The 22,500-nt window shown below is 44.0% G+C and overlaps 1 protein-coding gene across 1 annotated transcript in view; it reads right to left on the bottom strand.

Moving 5' to 3' along the window:
* Window positions 1-22,500, bottom strand: part of jph3b (junctophilin 3b) — a 55,660-nt gene that overhangs the window by 16,164 nt on the left and 16,996 nt on the right. Inside the window, exon 2 of the mRNA XM_063196397.1 lies at window positions 7,908-8,820. Coding sequence (XP_063052467.1) covers window positions 7,908-8,820 — 913 coding nt within the window. The remainder of the gene's footprint in view (window positions 1-7,907; window positions 8,821-22,500) is intronic.

The following is a 22,500-nucleotide window of genomic DNA, read 5'->3' on the forward strand; positions in this document are numbered from 1 at the left end:
TATCTAATACAGGGGTTCTCAAACTTTTCCAAATTGGGGCCCACTTGAAATTTTCACAAATGTTCGGGGCCCACCTCTGGCCCAATAAAGAATAAAACTGAAATATATAGTCAACAAGCAACACACTCAGAAATATTATTTTGATTTTTAGAAAATTATTTCAAGGCCCACTTGGAACACCCTCAGGGCCCACCAGTGGGCCCCAGCCCACAGTTTGAAAATCATTCATCTAATAATAAGAAACACAAAGTAGTTTCACTAGTTTCAAGAGAGGGCATGCTGTCAAGTGGACTTCATTCAAATATTAGGAGAGCATGTGAGGATGACTCAACATGTGAAGTACTTGGGCCTATACTACAAAGCTGGTTCAGGAGAAAACCAGGCTAAGTTAAAAGGTAAATCATCTAATAGAAGCTTAACTTAACCTGGTTTACTCCTGAACCAGATTTGTAGTATAGGCCCCTTGTGGAAAACACTAAACACAGTATAGTATAATGCACAATTGTCTGTGGACATACTATAGTGTAACTTTTTTGTGCAGAAGAAATTCCCTTTGATTCCTTTAAAAAAGGAATCGAAAGCAACGGCTTGAAATCAGGCATGAATTATTATATTCAATGGCCTCAAAAAGGGAAGGGAGCGTTACAACAGAATGTGCCTATGTGAGGGCACAACTGCTTCAACAACTTCAGAAGACTTTGAACTGTCACAGAAGCTTACAAAAGATTAAGTATGGCCACTGCATTCCAAGATACGACTCTAGTCTTCAGAGTCTCGTCTCTGTTGCACAATCTGCACTCCGTCTAAATGCTTCACGCCATCGATCTAACACAACTGTCCTCAGAAGAACTAAACCACCGCAGTCTACGAGCACGTATGAACTGTACGAACTCTACGTCCAACAGGACTGGTTCACAATACCAGGCGACGTAGAGTAGAGTAGAGTAGAGTACTTCGAAGGGGCGTGATGACGGTAAGGAGATTTAAGGGTAAGCAGCAGCAGGATGGACAAATATAGCAGGTGCATGCCTATGCATGACACACACGGGGTCAAAGGGTCATGGAGCTACTACTTTGTATGCTTCAAATCTCGTGTGTCTAGGGATGGAAGTACTGTATGTCCCTCCTATGTGCTTTTGTAATACGTAGGGAGAGCAGGCAAATTTCGTGCAAGCATAATAAAGTCTATTCTATTCTATTGTATTCTATTCTATTCTATTGTATTCTATTCTGACACATTACACAAACATTTAGGCAATATGGTAACTTCTTCAGTGGTGTGTGAATTAATAAGTGAGGATATCTTTAAATGTATCAACCCTCTTCAGCCTGAGGCTGCATGTACAAACCCCAACTCCGATGAAGTTGGGACGTTTGGTAAACAGTGAATAAAATCAAAATGCTATCATTTTCAAAACATTCAATCTATTCATTAGATGGAGAATAGTGAAAAGACAACATATTAAGTGTTAAAACCGAGAAAAAATATTGTTTTGGGGGACATATGTACTCATTTCTAATTTGATAAATCCAACACGTCTCAAAAGAGTTGGGACGGGGACAATAAATGGCAGCAAATGTCGAGGAAGACTAAAAACAAAACAAAAGACAACACTTAACAGTTAAATACATTAACCGATGAGATAATTTTATATAAAAAACAGTGTTAATTCCTATCTTGGACATGATTTCACCAGCTTAAATGGTGGGTGTATTCCTTGTCATGTTTTGCAATGTTTTCCTTTCTGTAGTGCTTACAGTGTGACAGGTCTTGACCAAAAACCCACCATTTTATCACCTGCTGGTCCTTATGATGGAGCCAGACTGTTAAAACATAGTAGAGAATGCAATTTGACCTTACTATGTGGCAGTAATCGAAGATCTCCCATCAAAATATAATGCATGAGTGGCTTTTCATGCTGTTTAAAACCCATTTATACCATTCAGCACTGTATTTAACTCTACAGATGAGTGAGAACATCTTAACCAATGCACTACTGCATCCGCATGCCATCATGGAGGCTGACTTTTGAAGCTAGCACTAACACAAGTTGGATGGTCCATTTTCACTGTAGCACAGGATGTGCAATGCTCTATTATTGTCAAAAAGAATGGACTTCTACAACTTCTGCTGACTTCTGTAAGCAAAGGACAGTTTCCCATGTCTTCTGGGTCTATTTCAAGTGAGCTCAGGTGCTTAGGAGAATGTTAAACCCCTGTATCATTTTCATGCATTAAGCATTCTTAATATGGTCAATTTTCAATAGCTCTAGCACTCCAGGAATTAGAGTGAGACTACAGCCAATATATATTTCATGATGTCATGAACCTATACAATGATTTTTATTAACAAAAATATGTCTTATATACACTCAATCGTGGTAAATCAAAGGGAATTCAAAAATGTATGTAATAACTATGGTAATTATTCCCTTTGCATATTTAATTCTGAGTGACTCAGCCTCTCTGTGATGATCTTATACCTGGACACCTATATTGTCCGTCAGTACAATTCATTTTGAAATGTTCTTCTTTGTTGTTTTATCTTATTTGGATGTTTAATAAATTTCACTGATCCCCGTCCCAACTCTTTTGAGACGTGTTGGATTTATCAAATTAGAAATGAGTACATATGTCCCCCAAAACAATATTTTTTCTCGGTTTTAACACTTAATATGTTGTCTTTTCACTATTCTCCATCTAATGAATAGATTGAATGTTTTGAAAATGATAGCATTTTGATTTTATTCACTGTTTACCAAACGTCCCAACTTCATCGGAGTTGGGGTTTGTATGCTGCATTGCCCTAGGTGCCTGGAGCGATATACAGTACTAGATGCTGCATTCAGGCTCTTGAGATTTGAGGGTTTTTTAACAATAAAAAATGTGGGTATGTTAGAGCTGAATAAACACATTCTAATGCAAGATGAGGGTCTTAGCTTTTAAATGCAACTTATTTAATATGTGCTTCGGACGCTGCGATATTTAGGTGTTTATAGGTTGAGGGCACCTTTTCCCAAAAAGGGCTTGGACATTCAGCAGGCATTTTGTTACAGGTGACCTAGGTTTAAATGGGTTAAAAGGGATGGGATGGTGGAGGGAGAAGGGTCATATGCACTGTGACCTAGGTTGATGATAATACTACTGTATACAAGTAGCATCAGGTGTGACTGTGTGCACACATCCAAGTCCTCAGGTGCTGGATCAAAGGCACATCAAATAGGCTAAAGTGAATAAAGAATCACCCCATAGGCCAACTGATACTGCTCCCAATGTTATTACATAACATTTCTGCGTTTCTGGGGCCACCGGGTTGAGAATGTCTGTGTCAGTGACAGTCCAATGTACTGTATAACACCTCAAGAGCCTATACGCTGACACTCAGGGGTTACATTGTGTTCCATGGACAACTTTCCATTCTGTACTGTTGCCTACTTGTCCCCGGGGCAGAGGTGTCAAACGTAAATGTGTGGTGTAATTACAACACTACCACATGATATCACATAGGTGTTACACCGTTTACTCCACCATTTACCAGCGCATAGGTAGCTAATCAAGAGGAAGAAGAGACAGAGAGAGAGAGAGAGAGAGAGAGAGATAGAGAGAGAGAGATCCTCAGATAGAGCAATAGGGCAACACAGCATAAGGAAAGATTTCCATCTCTTGCCATTCAGGCCTCTCCAGCTTGAAGCCAACACTGCTGGCATAATGCGGAAATCTCTTCACCGCTCCCTCCAGTATCTCTCCATCTCTCCCTCTTTTCCTTCCCTTGCCTGTGTATGCTATGCCATCAAGAATGACCCAAATACACTAACTCCAACCCAAAGAGCTTATGCTCAGCTGTGTTCGGCTCTCAGCTACAGCAATATAAGGAGCAACTCCCAGCAGATGCCACCGCACAGGTCAACCAGCCAACCGCCTTCCCTCCGGAACGTCATCCTCTCTACAGTAGGACTAGACTATCTCCGTTGCTGGGTCACCCACAAGCTGAGGCCTCCTTCACTTCCTCCTCCTCCTCCTCCTCCCCACAACACGTCTCCTCCTCTGGGTCACCCACAAGCTGAGGCTCCTCTTCCTCCTCCTCCTCCTCACAACACGTCCCCTCCTCTGGGTCACCCACAAGCTGAGGCTCCTCTTCCTCCTCCTCCTCCTCCTCCTCCTCCTCCTCCTCCTCACAACACGTCCCCTCCTCTGGGTCACCCACAAGCTGAGGCCCCTTCTCCTCTTCCTCTTCCTCCTCCTCCTCCTCCTCCTCCTCACAACACGTTCCCTCCTCTGTGCCACCCACAAGCTGAGGCCTCCTTCTCCTCCTCCTTCTCCTCCTCCTCCTCCTCCTCCTCTTCCTCCTCCTCCCCACAACACATCCCCTCCTCTGTGTCACCCACTGCACCAGCAGGGCCCTCCTGAACAGTGCAGCATGCAGCCTCTCACATAGTGAGGATAGCATAAGCAGGTGAGGATGAACTGGAAAGTCTCTCTGGGTCCTTAGACCAGGGGTGGGGAACCTTTTTCATTTGAGGGGCCACTTCAAATTCATCCGAGGGCCATAAAAGTCCTCAGAGGGCCGTAGTTTGAGCACAAACCAGGATTCCCCCCTGCACTTTAGGCCTATATTGAAGGTAGCCACCTTTAAAACAGACCCCACCTTCTCTAGGTCCCCTGAATATAACTTAATTTTATTGCAAATGTATTTTCTAAGATTCCTTTACAAAATATGCCATATTTCATGTGAAGCTGCATAACATTCAAATTATATCGGGGGCCTGATAAAACGGCAAAAGGCCCTCGAGACACAGGTTCCCCACCCCTGCCTTAGACCTACCTAAACGAAGACTAACAAAGGACTGAGAAGGAGAAGAAAAGTTGGTTCTCCCTCCCACTGCCGTCGTGGACTAAGCTGACTTTTGCATGTGACGATTTCAACATTAAACGTGAAATATCGAAAATGGTCCTGATATGTTGGTAAAAAAACGTTTGTTTGTTTTTTTTCTAGGATAACCACCCCTTAAGATACTGCCCCTGCTATAAATTAGCTGTCACCAGAATGGCAATGACCAAGTCGTAATGTATTACTAAAGGCCCTGTGCACTGTCAGAGTGGTGTAGTGTGTAAGGGGCTATGCATGGAGAACCATCTTGCATTCCAGTATTGTGGGATTTAGAAAACGTCAGACTAGATCCCAGGCTCTTGATGTAATGATGTATGCAACAGTAGCCTCTATACAGTACATAGGCTACGTTAGTACTGTACATTCAGTAGATAAGCTTTGTTTGGCCCTGCCGTGGCCTAATGGTAGGCCACTGAGTTACTACGCCGGGGACCGGGGCTCAATTCCGGCTGAGGTCATTTGCCAATCCTTCCCCGTCTCTCTCTACCCACTCATTTCATGTCTCTCCTCCACTGTCCTGTCAAAAATAAAGGCAAAAAAACATAAAATCTACATTTAAAAAAAGGATAAGCTTTGTTTTTCTCTACTACTGTACAAGATGCTTTGGACAAACATGTTGTCTGCCAACGGTAATATGCAGTAATGAGTTACAAGATGAGTCCATGGGACAGTAATTGTAACCGTGGCTGGTGGACATGTTTGATGACAATGAAATGGAGCACTTGTTTTAAATGAAATGCCACCAGTAGTCGTGGCAATGCAACCACTGGCAGGCCAATGGCAGACCGAGACGACACATCACAGAATCGAAACTTGAGGAAGATAAATGGGTGAAATCATTCATCTGGGGCAAAAACACTGTTGCCTTACTGCCAACAAGGTTTGGGGGGGGGGGGGGGAAACCCATACATCAGCTTGCTCAGTAAGTGGCAGAGCAGGAGCCATATCAGTCCCATAGCGGCCAGTGCCAAAACGATAAAGGTTGGTCCACTGGTCTCCAAATTATTATCCCCAAAGTTTGTGCTCAGTAGCATGCAGCAATTCTCAGTCACGAATAATGAGGCCAGACCCTTTTTAGGTTCTAGATTTGAGACTGGTATACCCTTGTGCTGTCCCACAGTGAAGTTGTTGGTTTTGCCTGTCCCACAGTCAGTCTGACATTGCAAGACAATGCAGCATGTACAGTACATCTCTCCATGAATGCACATGTACTGTATATTGTTGTGTCATTTGTACCACAACGAACTCATCCTTTGGCTGAGGTGTCAAAAATAAAAGTAAAAGTAAGAAAAGAAAGACATTTTCCTTCCAACACATTTAATACATTTCAGTGGAGAGTACATCTGTGTAGTTGTCTTGTGATTAGCTACCTCTGCGCTGGGTGGATCAAATTTGTGGTGGGTTCTTGTTAGTTTTTTAGCGCTTTTCAGTAACAACTCATTAGGTACAATGGAGTAAATGGTGTAACAGCTATGTAATATGATGTGGTAGTGTTGTACTTACACCACAACTTTACTTTCACTTTTACTTTTGACACCTCTGCCCTTTAGAGGTCAAAACAGCTTAAGTGATATATGAGAGAAGAAGACAGTGAAGCTTATGCTAAGCACACCAGGAAAACGTCTTCAGGGAAAAGTCAAGGGAAAATGAAGGTGTTAAGATTAAGAATGAGTCAGGCTTTAACCCATTGATGCCTGATGACTTGTATATGTTGTTTGACCTTGGGTGCCTGGAGCGACATATACGCTGCATTCAAGCTCATGAGATTTTAGCTTTTTTAATAAAAATGTGGGTATGTTACAGCTGAATGAACACATTCTAATGCACGATAAGGGTCTTGGGGTTTAAATGCAACTTCATTCATGTTTTTATGTGCATCAGAGGCTGAGATATTTATGTGTTTATAGACTGAGGACAACTTTCCCAATCAGGGCTTAGGCATTCAGCAGGTGTTTTTTGCAGGAGCATTAGGGTTCAAATGGGTTAAAAACTCAAGATCCCAACACTCATCCATCTGCAATTCCAGACTTTGTTTAGTCCCTCAGCAAAACAATCCACATGGTCTTTTAAGAACTGTATTTTAGCCACCTCTGTCCGACAAAAAATAGAGTCAAGTCTAGACAACCCAAGTCACCCTTTCTCTTGTAAGCTAAGGGGCCCTTCTTTCAGTGTCCAGGGGAAATATAGTTTTTACCCCCTTTGACAGACCATTAAAAATCAGACAGCCAGGTAAAACAGGGACGGGTGGCAACACTCATTTCAGCTACAGTGCTTGAAAAGATTCCAGGAGCCCTGTATACTATCTGGTGCCAAGCAGTGGTATGTATAGACTTTTGATGAGCTACACATGTCACTAGATTTAAACCTTTTACAATGAGCAGCTCTAATAGCATATGCACCAAAATCCTACGAACAGTCCAGGATTAATCCTCTTCCCAAATTACATCTCATTTTCAAGATGCTACTATAATTACATATAGTGTAAGATTTCAATGGTGTCACAAACAGAAATCTAAGAAATCTGTGTGTTAAAAACGGGCAGCTTTTCAAGGCCTTTAAGTAACCCACAGCACCAAACAGCAAACACCTCTGCTTTTAATAAATTAAAAAAAAAAAAAAGAATCATAAATATCTAGCCAGCACCTTCGACGTTGCTACTAGTCAGGTCAAGAGCAATGCGAGTATTTTCTGAGCTCCGGAGAACTCGGGAACTCCACCCTCTTTGTTGGGAAGCAATCAACTTTGAGCAGCTCCAACGGCCCTGGGTAGAGGCGTGTTCAAAGCAGTGGTGTGGTTTAAGCAGAGTCGTTCTATTGGGACTAAGAAAATGTTTGGTTTAAATTTCGATACAGCCTTTTCTGGCCTCGACCAGTAGCAAACCAAGGGAGGTGGGTCAATCATTCCGTTTGAGGAACGTTAATTGTTATGCTCTTGGTCAGACCAAGTCTCGAAGAGATTTGAAACTCGATGATAATAATAATAACATAATTTTTCCACATTGCTACTGTACTGTACATACCTGGACTGGGCGATCTCCGACTTCTGCTTGGAGACGTCTGCGGCCTTCTCGGCGGCCTCCACGGCCCGGTCCACCTTCTCCCGGATCTTGCTGGCCCGTAGCGGGATGAGGTTCTTCCGCTTGCCGCTGACCAGAATGTTCTGCTTGTACTTGCCCTCCTCTTTGGTTCCGTCTGGGAATGTGGTGCATCCGTATCCGTGGCGCTTGTTGCTGAGCCACTCGCCCTGGTAGCACAAGCCGTCTGAGCGCTTGCTCACGCCGCAGCCCGTGCGCTTGTCGTTCTTCCACTCGCCCTCGTAGGTCTCGGTGGCCGTGGCGTCCACATCGTCGGGGGGCAGGACCTCGGCGGTCCCCGGCTCGGACTCGCCGTCGCCGAGGCTGATGGTGGAGTTGACGTCGGAGGCGTTGGAGGCGGAGCTGACGGTGCTCATGCCAGCCTCGCTGCGGAAGGAGCTCTGCTTGCTGCGCTGGCTGCTGAGCGAGCTGCGCGACTCCGACTTGCGCAGCTTGAGGCCCGACAGCAGCGAGCGGCGGAACAGCCCGCGCCGCTTGGCCGCCCCCAGCAGCTCCGTCTCGCTGCTCTGCGCCGTGAGCACGAAGCCGCCGCGCGACACGGTCGGGCTGGTGGCCATGACTCCACCTGGGCCACCTCCACCACCTCCGCTGCCACCGCTGCCGCTCCCAGCTGTGCCTCCACCGCCACCGCCGCCGCCGCCGCCACCCCCCGCGGGCCCTGCCACGCCCGCCATCCTGTCGCCGGGCAGCAGAGCGGAGCCGTTGCTGTGCTCGGAGCGGAGGGAGTTTATAGAGGTGCGCAGGGGGGAGCGGATGACGGCAGCCATCCCATAGGGCACGCTCTGCCGCACCCCGTAGCCATGCCGCATGCCTCCCACCCACTGGCCCTGGTACGTACCTGTAGAGGAGGGAAGGAGAGAGAGAGAGAGAGAGAGAGAGAGAGAGAGAGAGAGAGAGAGAGAGAGAGAGAGAGAGAGAGAAGGATTTAATTCATCATATTACACTCTTAAAATGTATAAAAGCAGATTAAAGAAAACAAGCCAAATTAAACAAATGAAAATAAAGAGAGAGAGAGAGAGAGAGAGAGAGAGAGAGAGAGAGAGAGAGAGAGAGAGAGAGAAGGGTAGACAGGCTGTCACAATATGTCTGCACAAACACACGGCGCCACATGCCGCAGACTAAGTCATGCATGTCTAATATGTGTGTGAGTACAGGCTTGTAAGAAACAGAAACATAAATGCTTCAGAGCTACTCCTCATTCCACATCGCATTCAAAGCCCTGATACACAAGCAGTGTGTGTGTGTGTGGAACATAACCCTTGGAATGGTTCTCATGCCTACCGTATGTACACACCCTGTATTTCTCCATGCATTGTATGTTGCTGGTATTATTATGTCTTCTTTGGTACAGTATGCCACTTTGGATAAAAGTGTCTGCTAAATGTAATGTACAATGTAACCAATCACCCTCCATTTCTATACTAAATATGGACATGACTTGCTAGGGCCCTTATTGAAATCAGGGTCTGCCCATTGGTCAGACAGCCCATAAGTCAGACAATAAGCCATAGAGGAGCAAAACGTTACTAGGCTAACAGGCTACATGCTACTAACCCCAACTCCGATGAAGTTGGGACGTTTGGTAAACAGTGAATAAAATCAAAATGCTATCATTTTCAAAACACTCAATCTATTCATTAGATGGAGAATAGTGAAAAGACAACATATTAAGTGTTAAAACCGAGAAAAAATATTGTTTTGGGGGACATATGTACTCATTTCTAATTTGAGAAATCCAACACGTCTCAAAAGAGTTGGGACGGGGACAATAAATGGCAGCAAATGTTGAGGAAGACTAAAAACAAAACAAAGGACAACCCTTAACAGTGAAATACATTAACCGATAAGATGATTTTATATAAAAAAACAGTGTTCATTCCTATCTTGGACCTGATTTCACCAGCTTAAATGGTGGGTGTATTCCTTGTCATGTTTTGCAATGTTTTCCTTTCTGTAGTGCTTACAGTGTGACAGGTCTTGACCAAAAACCCACCATTTTATCACATGCTGGTCCTTATGATGGAGCCAAACTGTTAAAACATAGTAGAGAATGCAATTCATCTTACTATGTGGCAGTAATCGAAGATCTCCCTTCAAAATATAATGCATGAGTGGCTTTTCATGCTGTTTAAAACGCATTTATATCATTCTGCACTGTATTTAACTCTACAGATGAGTGAGAACATCTTAACCAATGCACTACTGCATTGTCCGCATGCCATCATGGAGGCTGACTTTTGAAGCTAGCACTAACACAAGTTGGATGGTCCATTTTCACTGTAGCACAGGATGTGCAATGCTTTTATTGTCAAAAATAATGGACTTCTACAACTTCTGCTGACTTCTGTAAGCAAAGGACAGTTTCCCATGTCTTCTGGGTCTATTTCAAGTGAGCTCAGGTGCTAAGGAGAATGTTAAACCCCTGTGTCATTTTCATGCATTAAGCATTCTTAATATGGTCAATTTTCAATAGCTCTAGCACTCCAGGAATTAGAGTGAGACTACAGCCAATATATATTTCATGATGTCATGAACCTATACAATGATTTTATTAACAAAAATATGTCTTATATACACTCAATCGTGGTAAATCAAAGGGAATTCAAAAATGTATGTAATAACTATGGTAATTATTCCTTTGCATCTTTAATTCTGAGTGACTCAGCCTCTCTGTGATGATCTTATACCTGGACACCTATATTGTCCGTCAGTACAATTCATTTTGAAATGTTCTTCTTTGTTGTTTTATCTTATTTGGATGTTTACTAAATTTCACTGATCCCCGTCCCAACTCTTTTGAGACGTGTTGGATTTATCAAATTAGAAATGAGTACATATGTCCCCCAAAACAATATTTTTTCTCGGTTTTAACACTTAAAGATCGCCTCTCAACGTAATTTAATTAATATTGCCGTGTTCCCAATTGTTATTGAATGTGTTACGCGTTGGTCCTGTTTTAAAAAACGTTCTGGTTGCTTTGTTTCAAGACGTTTTTGCAAGCTGGCAAGGTGGCTTGTGGAGAAACGAGAGAGTGTTCCGTGTTTCTCGTGGAAATGCGTCTCTGATTGGCTCACTCCTCCTGCTCTCAAAGAAACGCGTCTCTGATTGGCTCAGTCCTCCAGCCTTGGGAGAGAATGTAATGGGAAACAGAGTCGCCACTTCTCCGGGTGGTACTGCACTATAGGGGCGCCAACGGAGGCGTGCAGGCTCCATTCAGGGCTGTGCTCTTTCGACAGCGACCCCTAGGCGAGCTGTAGGCACGGAGCAACCGGAGTGAGCAGGCTTTATGTATGAGGCTTTGTGCTGTGTGTGTACCTGAGAGTAGCAACCAGCTGATAGCTAAGCTAAGCTATGTTTCGGACCACCAGACGTTGCTTGTTTTGAAAACAAGCAGAAAAAAATTACTCGACATGTTTTTAGATAAATGGGTCGATATAAACCTTTGTGGGCAACGCCTTCTTTCGACGTGACGAAACACAGAAAGGCTTTCGTGATTCGCTCGTTTCTCTGCATTATTGATGTAAATTGGGAAACACCGGGAAACACAGCCAGGAGAGTTGACGCACCGCTATGAGAGCCTTGCAAGTGAGTTTAACTTGGGGTGACCGTCCGATCTTCGAAAGGAGTGAGTAAAACTGAGTTTTATCGGAAGTTGGCCTTTAATATGTTGTCTTTTCACTATTCTCCATCTAATGAATAGATTGAATGTTTTGAAAATGATAGCATTTTGATTTTATTCACTGTTTACCAAACGTCCCAACTTCATCGGAGTTGGGGTTTGTACATGCCTTTAATGACGGTTAGGGTTAGAAATTGTTTCGTTTTGGGGATAGTCGAACTAATGGGCTGTCGAACCACTGGGATGTAATCCTGAACCCAGGGGCCTCTGTATGGTCAGTGTTACTCTGCCCAATTCAACTCCAAACTCCTGAAGATACAACACGAAAATGCAAAAGTCGCATCACTCATCATCAGCTGAAAGAGATCACAGTCCCTGTAGCCTTATGATGAGCACCGTCCCGACAGCAGAACGCTGTAAGGGAAGGCCTAATTGAAAAAAGGAGTTGATTGCAATACAGTAGTGGGCCAGAGACACTACACAGAGCATTTATGCATCTTTTCCACTGCCGGTTTTCTGGTAGGCCTACAGTTCGACACAGCGTGACTCGTCCATCACTTTTAGCTTTTCTACTGAGCATGACACAGCTCAATCTAAAAGCGAAAAATGGCGTCCGAGTCGTACTGTGTCGAGCTGTAGGCCTACCAAAAAAACGTCTGTGGAAAAAGGGGCATTAGTGATAAATTACAACTTGGTCATTTCCATTCTGGTAACAGCAAATTTATAAGCAGAGGCCATGATTTAACCTCTTAGCGCAGAGCCTATGTTATAACCTTACTGTCTCCAAAATTGTAACGGCTATGTCTTAATCTGTTACTTAAGGCTCTCTGTACTGTCAGAGCAATGTCTTTAAGATGTAGTTGAGTATTTTCAGCAAATAGTGAATAGGCCTGCCGGCGACCCCATCTGCAGTAAAAGGCTACGAGTATAAATAGGCAAGACAAAGACCCAATAATCCTAAATCAGAGTTATCTGGCCTCTGTTTAGCCTCACTCCACATGCTAGCATGACTGTCCGGGTGAGTAATGCATTCAGGTGAGTCAGAGCACCACAGTGCAGTGTGGCTCAACAACAGTTTCCAAAAACTCCTAGGGCACCTATGAGTCGTTGGCTTGTTGTGAGTGGTTAAAAGTAGATTTTTGACAGTCATAGAGAAGAGAGGTAGCACGGTTACACAAAGAAGTCGTTGCTGATGCTAGCAGAAAAGAAGAATCTCTGGTGGCTGCTGTTTGCTGGTTTACAAATAATGACGCTGTCACTTTACCTCAGTTTGTCTCTAAACTTGCAAATAGGCCGATGATGATGCTATATCTATCTATGTATACAGTGTGCCAATTGGAACAGATGGGGTTGGATATGAAGTTTATTGCCAATGGTGGCTGCGTTTGAAATAATTGTTTTATTAAAGGGGTATGCCACTATTTTGGGGCTTAATACAGTTAAAATCGTTGGCTGGGGTTTATAAAGATGGTAAAGTGTCTTATTTTTCATGTTAAGAATTGTCTTGCTTTAAGACAAGTTAAAAGAGGGAGTATGTCGCTAAGCTAGTGAAAGTCAATGGATCCGTGTAGTATTGCTACATGCTACACGGATCCATTGACTTTCACTAGCTTAGCGACATGCTCCCTCTTTTAACTTGTCTTAAAACAAGACAACGGCTTCCATGAAAAAAAGACACTTTACCACCTATATAAACCCTGGCCAACGATTTTAACTGTATTAAGCCCCAAAATAGTGGCATATCCCTTTAAGTGCAATGTATGCCTCCAACAGGCTTGCTTTACTACTGAACTTGTTAGTTGATATCTAAAAGACTGTACTCTACACCAGTGGTTCCCAACCTTTTTCTTAGGGGACCCATGTTTTTACTATTTTAAGCTTTGGTGACCCAACCACGCGAGTGCCCGCACGAGACGGAGTCACAAGATGCCCTCCGTTTCCTGCGATAACTTATTTTAGTTATTTTATTCCTCAATTCGTCTTTGGTCAAATATAGAATAAATGTTTAATGTAGCACTTACAATTTGTTGCGTCTATGCATTTATTAGTTAAATGCTTTGTCTTTTATTCAACATGGGCTATATATATTTAAAACGAAACCCCTTAAAATCAAGAGGGCTCCGCGACCCCCGTTGGATCTTTGGCGACCCATAAGGGGGGTCCCGACCCATAGGTTGGGAACCACTGTACTCTACTCAACGGTAGTAAAAGTCGTAATAAACAGTGAGTGATTACTTTCAATCATACACTGTGCCTACACTGTAATATTTGATACTAAAGAACTAAATGATCAAGGACCAAGCGACCAACATGTCAATAGTCATGTCAGTGGCCCCATATTACCATCAAAACACCAGCAACATTTCACAAGGGGTATCAGCAATCGAACTACAGTAAAAGTATTGTGTATATACCGTTGTTGAGTAATGATTATACAAAAGGAAGAGTGAAATTAAAATGATCAGTTGAATAAGTGATAGTGATACATGCTAATAATACTGATACTGATAACCAAACCATACTATAGTCATACAGCTGTACAGTAATGACACTATCAAACACACCGAGAGAACAGAAACGTCTCTGCACATTAGCAAGTGCACTGGTTTTGACTGTTAGCACTGAGGACTTAAATGTAGCCTACTACAGATGTTGTTCTTCTGAGCAGGAGGGTCACTGCCAGTCTGAGTGTTAGCCATGCCAGTAGCGCAAGACAATACTAATGACACCAACAATACAGATACAGTAGTAGCGCAAAAAGTTCAAAGCCGTTGTTGTTGCTTCTGCCTGTGTACTTGACAGAGGTACTGTAATGCCACTGATTGCCTGGTCCACGTTTCTGGTGTTTAGTGTGCTTGTTAGCATCAGCTGTTTCATTGGAGGGTTGAACTGATTATCAAGATGTTGAATTTCTGACAAACAAATCAGATGCCCATTAGAAATAACATATTATAAAAGTGATTGAGTCCATGTTGTATTTGGACTTTGAACGTTCTATAGCCTACATCTCTGCCTTACGTACATAAATGTAATGAGTGAGATAACTACTAACTACTAACTACTAAGCATCGAGAGTAGGCTAACTACTAAGTGAGGTGTGGTGCAGAATGGTTCTGGAGAGGCAAACTACTTTTTTGCCATGTTAAGTTAATCACCTCCTACCTAGTACATGTTACAAAGGGTGTCTTTCACAACCTCATAGGACAAAAGAAACAGGCACAGCTACCCGCAAGCAGCCATACGCACACTCCAGACACGTGCACATATATGGTATGCACAAACATACACACACCCACAGGGAATGATTTATGTATAACTTACAGCACCTAACTATGACTTTAGCAACAGGTCTGTCTTTGATGCAGAAACACTTCAAGCAGACAGAACTAAACAGTGTTATACGGTAGCCTACATTTGTGTCAGAACATCAAAGTGTAGCACTAGAAGGGAAAGCACAGCCTACAGAGGTGAACTAGCCAGCCAGTCCCCTTTGGGCTATCATAAATATGACGTCTGTGTCACTGAGTTGTGATGAACTCTCAGAACTATGACAATTAGATCCACAACCAGTACTGTAGCACAACCAAGTCTATAGCACCCAGGGTGTTGAGAGACATTCGGATGTGAAATCTCTTTGAAATAAAATGTATACAGTAAGTTCACTACTAAAATGAATAGTCCATGAAGCTTTGTTTTCTATTACCATGTGGATGACGTCTTGTGGATTCACTGTGCAAGGCCTTATTACGTGTCCTCAGATCGGCCTATCCTCAACCTTAGGTGTCCATTCACCACACACCCGTGGATTAAAATGGCTTAATGCACGCCGTCAGTGGCACACTGTAATAGTCACTGAAAAGTTAAGTACCATAGTACTACAATACTATGACATAACACAGGGCCTTCGGTAATGCACCACGACTTGGTCATTGCCATTCCGGTAACAGCAAACTTGTAATGGCATGTCTTAACGGGCTTGATTCCACACGTTTCACATGTTTTGGTACAGCCATTCACTCACTATATCAGGTGATTGTGGGCAGTCGTGGCCTAATGGTTAAGGAGCTGCGCCCGGTTGCACAAAACATCTTAAATTTTCTCCCTGAAGGGGACCCTTAACTCAGACTTTAAGGGAAATACTTAACTTAAGTTGTTTTGTGCAACCGGGCCCTGGTCTTTTACCACCCCTGCCTCTCGCTACACCTCCATCCATGGCTGAAGTGTCCTTGAGCGAGGCACCTGACTCCAGCATTGCTCCAGGTACTGTAACCAATATCTTGTAAACAACTGTAAGGCGCTTTGGATAAAAGCATCAGCTAAGCATAGTGTAATGTAATAATGGTTCTGGGATGCTGTGACACACTGCTCTAAATGCACCATCCCGGCCGTGAAAAGGCAAACTGCCAATGGGGACCCAGGTTCGAATCCAGCCTGCGTCATTTCCCAAACCTACACCATCTCTCTCACTGTCTTCCTGTCAACTCCTCACTGTCCAGTCAATAAAGGCAAAAAGTCCCAAAAAATACTCATATATAAATCTGGTTCTAATGACAGCTCTTCTCAGAGGTTTTTAGTCACATGCACGCAACCATATGCACACAGCTATACAGGTATATGCCATGTCAGTCCATCGGAATGAAAAAGGTTTGTTTTTGTTAAGCAGTATTTACAGTACATGTAAAATGTCTATATACCTTGTTTATCTACTGTATATCACCGTACTTTAGCCTCTGTGTTCAGACAGACTGCAGATCTGTCATTGCTAGAAAGAGTCAACTGCATACATCATAACATAATGCCATAACCGTGACATTACAGAGAACCTAAAGTAACAGATTGCAATTTTGGTGACAGTGAGGTTGTCAGCACAAAGGGGTAACTCATGTGTACATATAACTGAGGTGTTACCGCGCAGTCCGCCCCCCTCGGGTCTTGAACTCGCCACCTCCTAGTCGACGCATCGGTTTGGGTATGGGAGTCACAGCACGATACAGCTGATCTAAAGGACCAGTCTAAAAGCTATGATACTTTATGAACCTTCGAAAGGGAGGCTTACTAACGTTCCACGGCACACTCTGCTAGTTGACCTTAGTTACACATCCCCCCATGAACCTCACTCCCATCCGGGTCATGGGACCAGTGTAACTGAGGTGTTCCCACACGATCCGTCCTCCTCGGGTCTCAAACTCCCCACCTCCTAGTCAACGCATCGGTTCGGGTATGGGAGTCACAGCATACCGCTGAGCTAAAGGACCAGTCCAATAGCTCAGCGCTACCGATACTGTATGAGGCTTCGGGAGGGAGGTTTACTAACGTTCCACGTCACACTCTGCTAGTTGACCTCTGTTACACACAGATGACATTATAATTGTGATATAGGTTGTACAGTTAGCCTAAGTTGCCCATCTCTAACTGCAATGCTTCCTCCAGCAGTAGGCCTATACATGGGTGCTGCTGAAAGGACAGCTCTTACTAACACTACAGGTGCATTGGGATTAGGCATAATAATCAGCAAGAATAGGAGCCATATGTGGTAGCAATAATAACAACCTACTGCAGCACACTGACATGAGCTGCCTGACAGTGACATGACAATGACACAAGGGAGAGGGGGGAGGGGAAAGGTATAGGCACCATCAGTGATACTGTACCACAGCGCTGCACTGATGATGACCTGAGCTGCACAGCAGTGTTAAAGGCAGAGATAATGAGTTAAGTTGATGTGGTATTGCAGCCAGGCAATGATAGCGTTCTGTGGGGGTAGTAGCTGCATGTGATATGAACTTCGCATTGCAAACGCTTCTCTGTCCTCCTTGAAGACACTTTGATAAATGTAGGCTTTAATGACATGAGAAACTGCTCTGTGTTGTGACTGGCACAGCCGCGGTAACACTTTACTTTATGGATCGCTAATAAGGTGGTAATTTCATGTTAATTTCATAGTTATTTCATAGTTATTTCAGGGTACTAGCTGTTTGTTTTTAGTAACAACAGCAAAATAACCATACAGTTTCCAGTGCATTGTGGTGACACCCTGATGACTCGCAGCACGGTGACACTTTGTTGACAAACACACACACACACACACACACACACACACACACACACACACACACACACACACACACACACACACACACACACACACACACACACACACACACACACACAATGCACTGGAATCGGTATGGTTATTTTGCTGTTGTTACTAAAAACAAACAGTTATTATCTTGAAATAACTATGAAATAACACAAAATTACCACCTTATTAGCGATCCGTAAAGTAAAGTGTTACCACAGCCGCCGCCAAGTCTAGGCTATTTGGCACTCGCCTCGTGATATGGTCACAACGCAAGGTAAATTTGCATAAACCTGGAGACGGAAGTTGGACGTGTCGCACCAGCACCTCGCCTTGCATACCCACAATACCGTGCGGGAGCGAAAATATTTCTCATTAAAAGTATAGGGTATGGCCCAGCTGTGGCTCTAGAGCAGTGATTCTCAAAGTGTGGTTCAGGGACCACTGGTGGTCCGCGACAGAGCTCAGGTGGTCCGCGAGGGGATTTCTACTTTTCGAAGACAAGCTAGCAGTAGCCTATGTTTGTAACAATATTACAAAACTAAACATAGCTCAAGTCATGTTTTCACCACAATAAGACTTGAAGGCTTGTAAATGTGAAAAAAGTAAGTGATCTGCTTTGAAATGAGCAGTGACAAATTAGCACCCATCAAATCACAATTCAGTTGACAGGTGGTCCCTGAACATTTTTAGGGGAACAAAGTTGTCCTCGGTCTGAAAAAGTTTGAGAAACACTGCTCTAGAGGCTGAGCACTGGATTGCTGTGCGGGTGACCCGGGTTCTATTCCCGGCACAGGTCATTACCCGATCCTTCCCCATCTCTCTCTCCCAGCCATTTCCTGTCTGTACCACACTATCCTATCAAAAAAAGGCACAAAAGTAAGAAAGTATATAGGGCAGAGCAATGCAAAGTTCACATTGCATGCTGGTGGATCATTGGTGTTAGAGGTTGCCTATTGGTAATGACTCCCACTAACGAAAGTAGAACACTTAATTATTCATTGAAAAATCTTTTACTACGACACTTCTCTGCCAAAAAGCCAGGCTGATGGCAAAAGGAAAGATCTGAAGAATATCTTGGAATTGTTCCAAATCACTCTTCACGCATCATAGTGTATTTTAATGTTTTATGTGTATGTCTTCATAATGTCTGTCATGTTTTTTGACCGATGTTTTGTTGTTTGACTTAAAGAGCCTACACAAGAGTTTCAATATGCCTAGACTGCTAGTTTGTGCACAAGTGGCAAATGAACAATCATAAATATATTTATAATATATAATATTAATATATTTGGACTTTGAAATACATCACTACCAAGAGTTGGTCATTGCCTAAACTTACAATAATATAACAGGGGCTGTATCTCAACACGTTTTAAAGAACCTAGCAATGCACTGTTTCAGTTACGCCACTGAAATACTTATGTCACAGCACCAAGAAGGTCCAACTGTAGCTTAGTAACAGCACTGAAAAAGTTCAGTAATGGCACCGAAGTAGTTCATCTACTGTGCAGCGCTGAAATAGTCCATGTAAAGGACTGACGTGGTTCGCTTACATATAGCAATCGGAAATAACCTCTATTGTATTGTGATCGTTATGCGGTTCAAAGCTAAGCTGTAGTACGGTGGTTCCTGATACAGTGTTTTACACATCTGCAACACATATTACCGTATCATTATTGTGTAGCCTGAGGATCACCGAAAAACAAACAAGTTAAATGAGCTGCTGTGTGACTCATTATACGTACATCTCTGCTCTGCTGCAAACATGTGCAGTGTGTGTGTGTGTGTGTGTGTGTGTGTGTGTGTGTGTGTGTGTGTGTGTAGCAGCAGCAGCAGCTTTAGTTTTGTAACACTGCATCCGTCTGAATGAGGTCAGGCACTCCCGGCCCAGCGCCCTGCTACCCATCCCTGGTGGCCATGGAGCTGACATCACACTGACGCTGATTGTATCGACTTTATCAGGATGTTAACAGTGCATGCTAACAGTGTATGCAGGAACTAAGTATGCGGCGAAAAACGTGACACAGAGAACTACTTGCTTTAAAAAGGTAACAAAACCTGCTTGCATGCATGGATTTTGTTCTTGGGAGATGTACATATGTATTAATTAAAATCTGAATAGGACTACAGAGGGGCCGCTGAAATCTTGGCTGGGTCCAAGACAAAGTCATCTGAAAGGGCCCCTGCCTGCACCCAATTCATTCAAAGTAATGAGGACCCAAATCTGGGCCCCATCTCTCCCTGGGCCCGTAACAATTGGACGAGCACCCCTTTGTCCCCCATGTCGGCTTCCCTGGGCCTACGTGTCATGTTTTTGCGCTGAACTAACATCAGGTTTATACAGCAGCTCGCCTTCCTTTTGTTAAGTTCAGAGTTGAATATGATGAACATGTGTAACATGTGTAGACACATAAAAATGTGTTTGTGTGTGTGCGTGTGTGTGTGTTTTACTTTTCAGAAGTGCTAACAAACAGTGGCGGAAGGAATGCACACAGGGCCCAAGGAGAAAACACTGATTGGGCCCTCCATATTTGCCAGGCTGTGCCCTCCTAGTGACGCAACACCTTCTTCAGATCGAATCTCGATTGCAAGTCTATGATAATCAGGCAACTCCATATAGCCTGCCAAGGTCATAATAGGACCCCCACCAACAATGAGGGAGGGCCCTGTATGGGCCCAGCGTCAAATGCCCTTCGCGCAGCTCCAACAGCTGCTGCTGACAATATCTTCAACAATAACTTCAACAATACACTACTGGTCCAGGGCCGGAGCTATAGGCGTGGCAAGTAGGGCATTTGCCCCTGGCCCAGGGCCCCAGGGCCCTCCTGTATTGATGTTGGGGCCCTATTACAGGCCGTATAGGGGCTCTATCAGTGTTTCCAGGGGCCATGTGTGCAATTGTTCCGCCACTGTACTGAGCACTGGCATGCTGACACCTTTAACTGACAAAACCCAACAGAAGTGTTATCAGCGATCTCTGAGGAGTCGGGTTTTGTATTAGCAGCGTGAGGTGACATTTTCCTTCCAAAAGCCATGTGTTGCAGCAGCACAACAGAGAATCCTGCAGTGTATCACAGAGTCATCAGAGAGACAAGCCTTCTCCTATTCTGTCCTGCTACTGTACCCTAGCTCCTCCCTTTCCTGCCTTCCTTTCATTCTGTTTCCAAATATCACTCTACTAGGGCTGTAACGATATTGGATCGAACTGAGAAAATCGTGATACTCAGAGTCATGATACTGTATCGTGATGTAAGGAGGCAGTATCGTGATACGCCCTTTCAGAGTTTTGTTATCCTTCAGTCCATATCATAACAACCATATCATCAGTGCTGGGAGTAAAGGCGTTAGAGTATAACGGCGTTACTAACGGAGCCTCATTTTGAGTAACGGAATACTTACTTAATTACTTTATCCATAACTGAAATGTCGTTACAGTTACTCGGGAGGTAACGTGACGCGTGTTCACTGGCTGCTGACAAAATCAAGGAGCAAATGTCAACGCCGCATAAATCTGTGGTGACCGCAATTTCCTCAGGTTACTCGAGTATCGAACCATAGGTCAAAAATCGTGATACGAACCGAATCATGAGTCGAGTGTATCGTAACAGCCCTACACTCTACCCATCATGCGTCTCGCTGTCCATGGCGTCTCCTTGGGTGGATTCCAATATGCAGACTTTGTTCTGTCCTCCCTTGCTCACTTGCCTGCTTGTGACCTCATGATGATGTCGTCCATGACAGAAAATTAATTCAATATCTCACAAAAAAGGTCAATTCTAATGTAATTTCCTCATTTGCAATCGGGATGGAGAAAAATAGTTTTGGCTGGGCTGACAGCTGGGAAACTTTATTGTTTTCTCCACGGAGGTGGGGCGTCAGCAAAATGCAAGGCCACAAGCACAAGTGGAGGACGGAAGTCTGCATATTGGAACGCACCCCTTGTGTCTCTCCTCCTGACCTCCACTCTGTGCTACTCCTGTCTTCTCTCTCCTCCTCCTCTCCCTGTTGTCCTCCTCTACATATCCCTTTGTTGTCCTCTTTCTCTGGTTTCTCTTCTTCTCCCTCCCTCCCTCCCTCCCTCCCTCCATCATCACACCCTCCCCGCCTCTGAGACCTGCAGTTACTTTGCTCGTTCCACACGTTCTACTCATGCTGAAATCTGGGACAACCTCCCTTCCTCTCTCTCTCTTTCTCTCCCTCTCTCTCACCTGCTCCTCACCCTCTCTCTCTTTCACACACATACACACACACACACGCACGCACGCACGCACGCACACACACACACACACACACACACACACACACACACACACACACACACACACACACAGATTTAGTGAAGTAAAGATTATATATCAAGTTAAATATCTTGTTTTCACTTTTACCATTTTGTATTCAATTACATTACATTTGTTATTTGTGAAGCTCATTGAGTTGCCTTTTTGTGTATGACATGGACAATAGAAATAAATGTCTTCACACACACACACACACACACACACACACACACACACACACACACACACACACACACACACACACACGCATGCGCGCACACACATGCACGCACACACGCACACACACATGCACGCACCCTCACTGAGGGACCATGAGATCCATACAACAGCTGCTTTCATTGACGCGACTGCTGTGCATGTGATGTGCATTTGGCTGTCGTGTTACTGACTGATTGTGGCCTGATGTAAAGCTGGGACACTTCCTCTTTCAGTTAACCTTAATACGAGAGAGAGAGAGAGAGAGAGAGAGAGAGAGAGAGAGAGAGAGAGAGAGAGAGAGAGAGAGAGCATGTGTGGTGG

This window comes from Engraulis encrasicolus, chromosome 4 (genome assembly GCF_034702125.1).
Source record: "Engraulis encrasicolus isolate BLACKSEA-1 chromosome 4, IST_EnEncr_1.0, whole genome shotgun sequence".
In the NCBI taxonomy this organism is placed as follows: domain Eukaryota; kingdom Metazoa; phylum Chordata; class Actinopteri; order Clupeiformes; family Engraulidae; genus Engraulis; species Engraulis encrasicolus.